General features: G+C 30.6%; 1 protein-coding gene across 2 annotated transcripts; it reads right to left on the reverse strand.

The window, feature by feature from the left end:
• Positions 1-1,362: 1,362 nt before the first annotated feature.
• Positions 1,363-3,658, reverse strand: LOC120092210 (probable sugar phosphate/phosphate translocator At1g12500). 2 transcript variants are annotated; one of them, XM_039050449.1, is made up of 2 exons: positions 2,403-3,658; positions 1,363-2,018 (listed from the first exon to the last, which is right to left on the reverse strand). In XM_039050449.1, the coding sequence occupies exon 1, from the start codon at positions 3,542-3,544 to the stop codon at positions 2,468-2,470; it is 1,077 nt and encodes a 358-aa protein (XP_038906377.1). In that variant the 5' UTR covers positions 3,545-3,658; the 3' UTR covers positions 1,363-2,018; positions 2,403-2,467. The 2 variants fall into 2 exon arrangements, with proteins under 2 accessions (XP_038906377.1, XP_038906376.1); XM_039050448.1 differs by having other exon boundaries at positions 1,363-2,027.
• Positions 3,659-11,124: the final 7,466 nt, after the last annotated feature.

The following is an 11,124-nucleotide window of genomic DNA, read 5'->3' on the forward strand; positions in this document are numbered from 1 at the left end:
ATTGCTCACTCTTTATCAAAGTCTCAATTTGCTCATTATTGTTTTAAAAAGAAAGAAATAAACCCACATCCACATGCCAAGTTTTCTTTATTGACGTAGACAATCCACTGCCCATCCAAATCAAATTTAACCTTTTTTTAAAATATATATATATATTGTTTTGATCCATAAATTTATTCTTTTAATTCCATATTCTTATTCCGTTTCAAATTTGGTAAATGTCTGTTGATCGTCTATTTTATTATAGTCAATTCTATTTGTTTCTGTAGAATTTCATATTTGTCATTGCAATCTCGTCTACTCAATAAAAATTCAAAATTATAATTTTGATCCATAAATTTTATTTATTTTAATTCTAGATTGGTTCAATAAATAAAAATAAGATGATTGAATTTCATATTTGTCATTGCAATTCAATCTACTTGTTAACAATTCAATGATGTTAATATATATGAACATGAATTAAAATTTTGAAAGTCGAGACTCCAATAAGCATTCTTCAACAAGTGAGCAAAAACATATATGATTTTTTTAGGTTAAAAAATATTTTTGATCCCTAAACTATTTAAAAAGTGATAATTTAGTATTTAAACTTAAATTAATAACATTTTAACCCAAATTTAAAAATACAAACCAAATTGTTACCAACTAAATTTTAGAGAATTGTTATTTGCATGAAAATTTATAAACCAAAAGTATTTTTAACCAATAAAACAATTCTGTCTTTCTCAGTAAAAAAAAAAAATCAAAAGTTGAACAATAAAAACAAAATAATCGATCTAAACGTAGCTCATCAGATAAAGCATTAATTATCATTCCATTCCCACCCTGTAATGGCTGAAATTAAATAGGAGGGAAAAAAAAGATGATTCTTTATCGGAGAAGCGAATAACTAATCTAACCTCAAAGCAACAAGGTTAGTTCACAGTGTATTTCGTTTGTAATAGTTGAATGTGGGTTAGGTCTTGAATCATTTTCACCTAAACAATACAACACAATATATGAGAAGGAAATTTAACCTTCCAATCTTTTTGAAAATGATCTACAGAGTTCAGTTCAAGCCTTTGATAATGAACTTCTTGATTCCTGAAAGAGATCTCATAACTCAAGCAACCAAGCACAAGAATTCAGTCCAATACATTATTACAATTATTCACAAAAGTTTCTCTACAGCATTCAGTCCAAAGATTATGCCAAATCAACTAACATGTGGAGTTCAAAGATTCTAATCACTAATTTCTAGGTCAAAAGTATGCTTAACTCAGTTGAACTATATTTAGGTTGATAATCTACACGGTCTAAAGAATACCGGTTTACCTAATGAAAGGTATAGATGAAAGAACTGAAATATAAATAATAAGATTGCAAATGAAACAAACCATTTTGATACAATAAAGGAACAAAAACTCAAAGGTCAGAAGTGATACTTACAGAGATTCCATACCCTATGTGTTAGGAACCAAAATTGATCAACAGCCACAGGGGTCAACACAGTAAATGTACAATAGTAAAATGTGCTCGTGATCACCACTAATCACTATGCCAGTTGAAATGGCTAAAGAACAAATGCTTTTCATTGGAGGAAATAATAGCTTAGGAGTTCTATTAGCTATAAAACACCAAAATTTCGTTGAAAAAGAATACACTTTTAAGGATTTGCACCCCCTGAAACAAGGAAAGAAATCAAAAGGTGAAAAATCACAGCATGTGATAAAGTAGACAACCAGAACACAGATGGGCATCTGAAAGAGTGGCAACAAAACAACAAAGTCATTCAAGTATGAGGCAAAAGAATAAGCCGACATATTGACATAGAACAGTAGATTTTATATATATTTGATATGTGTAAGTGTCCGGGCCCATCTTACGCGCATCTCAACTAGTCTCACGGGAGAACCCAAGAACAGTATATTATATTGGTAGGCCATCTGGCTCGCATGAGATCTTCAGAACTATGGAAGTTCAACTCTGTATAATCCTTTGTAACTACTCCAAGAGCTGGGCTTTAATTTATCCTCCTATTTCATCTTCCATTACAATTTACATACATCAGTAAAAAATTGTTCAACTGAAAGTAACGTACTCTAAAAGAGAGAAATTTTCAACAAAATGGAGGTAGGGAGAAGAAATTATTTCCCTCCCCATAGAATCAAATTGATCAAATTGAACATTATATGTTTGAATCATTTTCGTGTTTCCCAACATGCAGCAGAAGTATACAAGCTACAAGAGGGCAAAAAGGAGAGGGAATTCACTCCCAGTGGCCACTCCAATTGAGAAGAATTCAAAGAAGAAAAGAAGAGATCAATAAACTTCCCTATTCTCCCTGAATCCTATACATTCCATTCTCTACTTTGAAAGATTTGGCCAAAAAGCAATAAATCAAATAAAAATGGACGCACCCTTATTTCCATAGAGCTGAGATCAATCCATGCATATAAAGTTAATCCAGTTCATATTTTTATCTTCAGTGGGTTGTCACTTTGGACCTCTTCTTGGCCTCACTGTAAAGCACCACACCCATGATAGTCACAGCAAATCCTGCCATACCCATCACTGTAACAGGGTTCCTGAAGATCAAAACAGAAACAACAGCCGCCACAGCAGCCTTTGCATTCCCAAGAACCTGCAATGTGAGGGCACTGGTGTGCTTGGTCACCAAGAAATTGGTCAAATTCACCAAATAAGCCACCGTAGCATTGCCAAGCAACAAGAACACAATAAATGAATTCCCTCGAGCTTTCTCGACAGTAATGGCAGCTACATTCCCTTCAATATAAAGACTAAAAGGAAGCAAAATCATAGCAGCCATTGGAGCCATGTACAACAACAAATTCATTGAGTGAAGTTTCTCAGCCTCCGAGGTTAACAAAATCCCCTGAACCACAGATTTCAATGCTCGCCCAGCGGTAGAGCCAACACAAACCAAAAACCCAAAGAAATGAAACAATGGCTCACTATTACTGGCCAAAACAATCCCAAAAACCACAGGCAAAAGCGCAAGATAAACCTCAGCAGACTCCTTCTTACAAGTAATCAAAAAAGCAAAAATCGCAGTGAAAAACGGCGTGGTAGCACCAATGGCTTGGTTAAACGAAACCGGAAGGTACCGAAGAGATGTATTCCCACACACAACGGAGAAACAGAAAATGGCGCTAAGAGCAAAGATTTTAAAAAACTGTTTACGAGAAAGAATGTGCTGCAACGGAACAATCTCAAGAAAATTAATCGCAACATAACTATAAGCCGCACAAGCAAGCATGTGAAGCATTGTGAGGAAGATCGGGTACCGGTAGCCATAGAAGCTTAGAAGGTATTTGTTGAGAAGAAGAACGCCAATGTTGGATAAGTACCACGAGAGTATAATTACCATCGTCAATATATTCGGCGATAGGTAGGATCCGATCGGGAAACCGGCGGCGCTGTTACGAACATCGCTCGGTGGCGTCATTGGAATGTCGACGGCCTGGTCCGCGGCGGCGGTGGAGGAGTCCAGGCGAGGGTTGCTCATACGGCGAGTGGTCCATGTCTGAGCCTCCACCATGGCCAAAATGCAGAAGAGAGAGACCAAGCTGAGACTTTCTCTCTCTAGAGAGTTGCAGGTTTTAGAGAGAGAAAGAGACGAGTGGGAGATCGGATCTGAAGGACGAAGAGAGGTTGAGGAAGAAAGACGATTGATAACGAAGGAGAACGTGAAGGTTTTTGGAGGGCTATGTGATCGGACGGTGTATCTTTAGATTTGGGACAAAAATGGATATCAGCCGTTGGATTAGGATAAAAGGTTTTTTCTTTCTTTCTTTCTTTTTTTCTTTTACTTATATATTTATATATATTATAAATGTGCAAATTAGAAATTTAGACTGTCGGTATATTATTGGATATTTATTTAGTTTTGGTATCGTATCAATTTTGGAGACTTCGGTCTCACGCTTTGTAGCTTTGCTTAACAAATCATTTATTTCTTTATTTTTCTTTTCTGATCCTTAATAAATCATTTATTAAATTTTAAAGATTAAAACTACTATTTGGATGGATATTTTCTTATGATATATTTTTTTAAAGAATATTTTAAAGTTAAATAGGTGTACTTCATTGATTTACGTGGTAATTAAAGTTGAGAGGACAAATTTTGTAAAATTAAAACAAAATCATCATTTCCATAACTTGAAATCTACGAAAAATTATTATTTTGATTCAAAAAAAAAAAATTAATCTCATATCCCAATGTAACTTCGCCACAAGTGGTACATGGTTCAAATTCCTTTATTCTCTAAAAAAAATAAAATTGCCATACGAGAAACTTAACAACCTTGTTTGCTTTTATTGAGGTTAGATCTCGTGGTCAAATAACTTTTTTCTTAAGAAGAAGAAACGTTTATAGATTGAATTAATTCAGATTTAATAAAAAATGATAGGTAATAAAAAAATGATTTCTTAATTGTGCCCACTCGCTCACCCATTTAAATTAATGATAGCTCATAAAATTGGTGAACAAGCTACACTTTTATCACTACCACACTTCTGAAGTTTCTTTGCAAGTATTTATAGATATGTCTACTTGTCAAGCCTAAATCTTCCACCGTGGGACAACTTCTACCTTTTTTTTTCTCTCAAAAATACTTTTTTTCTTTTGCTATGGGCCAAAAACCCAAAGTCATTTCAAACACTAGACGTATTTATGTATTTAATTGCTTAAGTCATAAGAAGACCAATTAGAAATGGTTGTATAGAACATTGAAAAAGGTTAAGAACTTTGAGGAGGTCTCCACATCATAGAAAGATAAAATATTAAATTTACATATTCATTAAAATAAACTAACATCATCTAACTTAATCGATTAAGACATATACTTTTAATTTAAAAGATTGGAGATTCAAATCTAGACATCAGTTTAAAAACAATAAAAATAAAGATGGCATCCCATGCGAAGGTAGTGTCCAAACATTTAATATTTGTATGGAAAAGCTTCCAATTGAAGGAATTACATTTGGATTTTTAATCTGCGTAGATGAATTAAATTATTGAATTTAAAATGCAATCGGTTATGTGCGTTTATTATTCATTGAAAAAATGTGCATTTATTACGATTTTATAACATCACATGGATCATACACACAAAACATAAAATAATTGTGAATCTAGTTGCAAATTTCATTTTTAGAAAAAGAAAAAAAAATAATTGAGTTCACCTTTTATATAATATATTGTCCATTTAAACAATTTTTTATATAATTTAATTAAAAATAAAATTATTAATGTTAAATTTAATTAATAATAAAAAGATTAAGTGTTGGATTATAATGAGTATGATGTTCATAAAATGCATTAATTGGTTAATTTTAATTATAAAATTATTAAAATATTTATATTTATAATTAAAATATTGAATATTTATAATTATAATTATAATCTTCAAATATTTATAATTAAAATTATTACTAGTTCATAATTAATTAATTTTTTTATTGATATATTGAATATTATTTATTCTTTAAAATATTAATTTATTATCATTATAATAAGATTTTCATACTTAATTTCATAGATTAAACACAAACACAATTTATATTCAATAAATTATTAATCTATTACCATTATAATAAGATTTTCATGCTTAATTTCATAAATTAAACACAAACACAATTTTTTTTCACAAAATTCTGATAACATTCTCATACACAACCAAACATAGTCATTCTTGATTCCCAACAATTTTATTTCCATGTAGACATCCTTAATTATTGGACATTGAGAAAACCTCAATCCAAACGGCCCTAAAAGAGTAAATATAATAAATGTTTGACACAAACTTCTAAGACCCAAGACTGGTGTTCTTGGTCCTTATATGAATGTGGAGTTGGATGGTAGCTTTTGGGAGCAAATGAAATCATTTAACAAAATGGAACCAAATTATGAGGTTTAATGGACAAGAAAAGCTTATTTATCCTTTAGTTTCAATCTTTCTTCAATTATACTATATCGAACTAATAATATGTGATAAAATAATCTAAAAGCCGGAGTTTCCTACCATTACTATTGTCTACTCTATTTATTGTATTGAAGTCTGAATTTAGATTCTAGAGATTGTGGAAATTTGAGGATTGTTTCTTCTCCAAGTCATGGTTTTGAAGGTAAATGTTTTTTTTTTTTAAATTAAATTTGTACAGGCTTGCTTTTTATTTTTTTTTATATTGAAATTTATCATATTTTTATTTGTGTGATGATTTTTAATTGAAAGTCAATTTTTTGATGGGGAAATTGGATGGGTAAGGTTTTTGAATTTTAATTGATTGATTCGGACAATTATTTTTCAGGTTGTTCTTTTGTTTTATATTCTCTCACTTGGTTTTTTTTTAAGAAGTTGATAATTAGGTCCTGAATTAGAAAACATAATTCCATAAGTAAAAAAAATTATAAGAAAAAATATCAAAAGAGTCAATTCAATCTTAAAGAGTTTTTTTGTGAAGGAATCATACGCTCCTATTGAAAGTAATAATGTTGTTGTTGATGATGAAAATATTTTAAGTGAAATTGTGATAATTTGAATGATAATATCGATATTTGTGCTCACATGCATGAAAATGTGTCGGTTAACTACGAGAGCCCTTGCAATGATATGCTCATTCAGAATACTAAGGACATGTTTGAGAGTGATAATTGGAGTATTGATTTTTTAAAAAAGAGATTTAGATACAATTGATTTTGTAAAATTGATTTTTTTTTACCATCAAATTTAGGTTTAGTTCCATACTTTCAAAGATGATTTTAAATACTTTGATTTTGAATTATTATATTTGGTTCTAAAAATGATTTTAAAATTATCAAATTTACTACAAAAGTAATTTATATTTGGAAATTTATTTAACTCAATAGTTATAATAGAAATGCATAATAAAAACCAAAGAAAATATAAAACATATATCTCATTCAATTCAGAAATGTTTTTATAATTACAAATATTTAAAGTGTATATTATATATTGAACACAAACTATATATATAACAAAGACATTAACATGATATAAGTTTTGCAATTTTCCCTCGCTCCTCTTCCATCTCGTTCCGTCTTCAGTAACACTTCACTCATTTTTTGTCACCACTTGAAGGGAGAAAATCTTCATCATCATCATCATACGACTTGAACTCAAAGTTAATTGTAGAATGAGTTCTCATAAAATTATGAAGTGTCATTGATGCAATAATAATCTTAACTTGTTTTCAAAAGGGAAATAATGCATATGATGTATCATTTGCCATCTACTTTTCTAAACACCAAATGTCATCTCAATTTTACACTTAAATATGAATGCCTATGGTTAAATATTTTCTTCTTACCTCTTGGTTAACTCCCACGACAAAATTTAGGAAGATGATATCTTTGATCTTTACAATTATTGACAAACCACACAACAAACCATAGGCATTTCATCAAACAGGTTATAGGCAACAATCACAAATGGGGCTCAGTAACTTAAGATCCCAAACAAACCCCACTTTGATTCTTCCACAAGTAACTAAATCCTTTCAATTAATCACGAAATAGACAAGACAAGACAAGACAAAACAAAACAAAAACAAAAACAAAAACTCAAGACTAATCCAACAACATTATATAAATGAATACCTACAAGACTAAAGGAGCAATCACGAGTAGGGTTGGCAAAAATCCCTGGAGTGGGGAATCCTCAGTTTGATCAGGGATGGGGTCATACCAGGGATTATAACCGAGTCCACGATCGGGGACAGGGCAATGATGGGGAGGGTATCCTCGCCCCGTCCCCGATTAACTTTTTTATTCTTTTAATATATATATACATATATAAAACGAGGATAGGTCTCCGCGAGAACTCGTTTTTTTGATAGGGATGGGGAGAAATACCTCCCGCGGGGACGGGAATGGGGAGTCCCCCTGCCCCACCTCGGCCTCGTTGCCAACTCTAATCATGTGGAGAGAGCAGATCGAAGCTACTGAAAGAGGAGGAGCTCATTGAGAGAGATCAGAGAGGACAAGAAATGATTTTAGGATTGAGTTCCATGATTAAATATAGGGAACTTGTCCAAAGTAACCTTTTTAAGTTTTCACATTACGAAACTAACACTTTTTTTGAAAACTCATTCAAATAGTTTTTCTCAATTCATCGAGATCAACCACTAAGATTTAGTTAAAAATTTTTACTTTTTCTAACTTATTGAATGTTTTGGGCCGATACATCTCCCTATATTAGACACCGAGATTGGCTAATTTTTTTTATGTAATCTTCCCAAAAATTATACCAAATCTTGTATTCTTTTAAATTTTCTTCAAATTCAATTATCTTTACTGCATATTATATCAAATTATTAAGTAAATTTTCAAATCTTTAGCATATTTTTTATTTTCACAATTACTGAAATTTTCAAGATTTTCTAATTATCAAAATAGATTCTCTAAATTGATTCAAGATGATTGCATTGTCATTTTTAAACTTTGGGAAAGATCAAATTTTGCACCAAAAAAAAGGGTAATATTCAACATATGTCTAAAATGTTAGTCCTACCCGAGTTTCCATCGAGAAAGCTTAAATATATTGAATTTCGGTGTTAATTATGTTCGAGATTTCATTGAGAAAGTCCAAATATATAGAATCTTGGTGTTATTTTTCCCCTGATTAACACTGGGATCCACATAATTTTTGCAAATTATATGCAATCTCTCCCAAATCATCAAATTTCCTCTTGCAATCTTTCCCAAATCTTATATAAAATCTTGCAAATTTTACATTTACACGAATTTCTAAATTGATTTACCGATTATCTAAATTATTTACCAATTATTTTTTCAAATTTCTCCAACTTGTGTAATATTTGGTAACGTGATTTTTTTTTATTTTGGAAAGATTTGGAAAGATTACATAACATTTGGAAAGATTAGCAAACTCAATGGCCAGATGTACCGAGAAGACCCAAAACAATAAATAAGTTAGAAAAAATTGTTTTTTTAACAAAATCTCACAACAAAATCTCAGTGGCTGATCTCGGGCGAGATGGGTCTAGAAAAACTATTCTAACAGTTCTAAAAATAATGTCAGTTTTGAAAAGTGAAAACTTTAACGTATTATTTCTGATAATTTTCTTAAATGTAGGAGTATTTCGATATTTCAGAAACTACATATAATAAGAGTAAATTTTGTTAGTGATTCTCGATTAATCATGTCTCCTACATAATCACCAGCTCATTGATATTTCAAAAATCAATTTTTAGTGATTTAAGTTTTTCTCAATCGATTTTACTAGATTGACAAACATCATCCTTTTACGTAAAATTGATTTTGACAAATGAAAAAATGATTTTGTCCATGCCAAACCACTCTCAAACATAGTCTAATCCTATTAGTGATAATCACACTAGTTAGTTGAGAATAATGGTTTTAAAAATGATATCGATGATGCAAATATGCCTGATATACATGATGTTTTGTTTACTTCTCACAAGTTGCGGTCACTAGATGATGCAAGTTTGCTGTCTCATTGTACTTATTCTGAGTCTCTTAAGAATAATGGAAAATTATTGATGGAAATGAATTGTTCGTGGAGTTGAAGTTATTAAGAGAGTTCTTGCCACGGGAAAAATGGGGTCATTGAATATTTTGAGAATTTTGAAAGATAATATTTTTCCTAATGTTATTATCACAAATAGGATTTAGCTTACTATTCTTGTGACAGTTGCATCTGCAAAAAAAAGCTTTTTTCAAATTAGAGTTGTTGAAGACCTATATGCACTCTACAATGTCACACAAAGGTTTAATGGATTTGCATTAATAGTGATTGAGAACCAATTAGTAGTGATTGAGAATGATATTTTGGAACGAGTTGATTATAAAGACTTGATTGACGATTTTGCTTCAAAGAAAGTTCGGAGGATGATGCTTTTTAAATAAAATATCACTAATTACATAGTTGCTTGGTGACATATTTTTGGTTCATATATTTTGTTTTTGTTATTATTATTATTTTTGTAAGAAACAATCTTATAATACAATAATTTTGATACTTTATGATTTTGACTTTGTTATAAAATATTTTAAGCCCTCATTTTGAAAAGTATCATGGGCCATCTCATTTGGATTGATCTGGTCTTAACCTACAAAGGAAGAAGCTCCACATCCAATAGTGCGCCAACTCTGCAAGTTCCACAGACCTCGATTCTAAAAATTTTGTGTCAATAACATAGTTTCACTATTCAAATTTGAACTATTACTCTGAATCCCACAATGACCTAGTTGAACCAGGCATTTAAATCGAACTTGATGATGCTTAGAAGGAATAAAATGTCAACTTGAGTATGACTCTATTGATTTAAGCATATACTCTCGATCAAGAAGTTAGATGTTCAAATTCTCCCAACCTCAAATGTTGTTGAACTTAGAAAAACTTAAATTAGGTATAAATTGTGAATCAATATGTTGATATTTCTATCTATGTTATTCATAATCAGAAAGATTTGACGTCAATATTACGTAATTAGAATGGTATATTGCAAATCTCTTTATTCGCTCTATTTGCGACAGAAAAAATGATATCTCAATTACATCCCCATTAGGATGTAACACATATCTTCCGTCACCATTCATATGGTTTAAATAAATGTTTAATAAGTTTCTAGACATGTAGTTTATGTTTAATAAGTCTTCGAAATTTAAAAATATCTAATAAACTTGTAACGTCCAATATTTTTTTAAAAGGTCTAATAGGTTCTTTTTGTGTTTAACATTTTTTTAAATTCATAAACTTATTAGTCACAAGGACCCCGCCTATCAAATTTATATTAAATCCTTCATTGAATTAAGTTTGAAATATGACAAAAACCTATTTTCAATTCAAGAACCTATTAAACATTTTTTTAGGTTTAGAGATCTACCAAACACCCCCAAGTACTAAATTTATAGTTCAACCTTGGCAATTAAAATTAATTAATTATAAATTAAAAGTGATTAGATATTCTTCGTAATTTAATGTGATTTAGATTTTTCAAATCAAATTTCTTTCCAACTTTACTGTACTAAAGTGTTGAATTATAGTTTTAATACCCCGTAGACTTGCAAATGGCCCTAAATTCATTAATTAAGATCAATAAGTAGTGGTCAA

The sequence above is a fragment of the Benincasa hispida genome, chromosome 11 (genome assembly GCF_009727055.1).
Source record: "Benincasa hispida cultivar B227 chromosome 11, ASM972705v1, whole genome shotgun sequence".
NCBI classification, from domain to species: domain Eukaryota; kingdom Viridiplantae; phylum Streptophyta; class Magnoliopsida; order Cucurbitales; family Cucurbitaceae; genus Benincasa; species Benincasa hispida.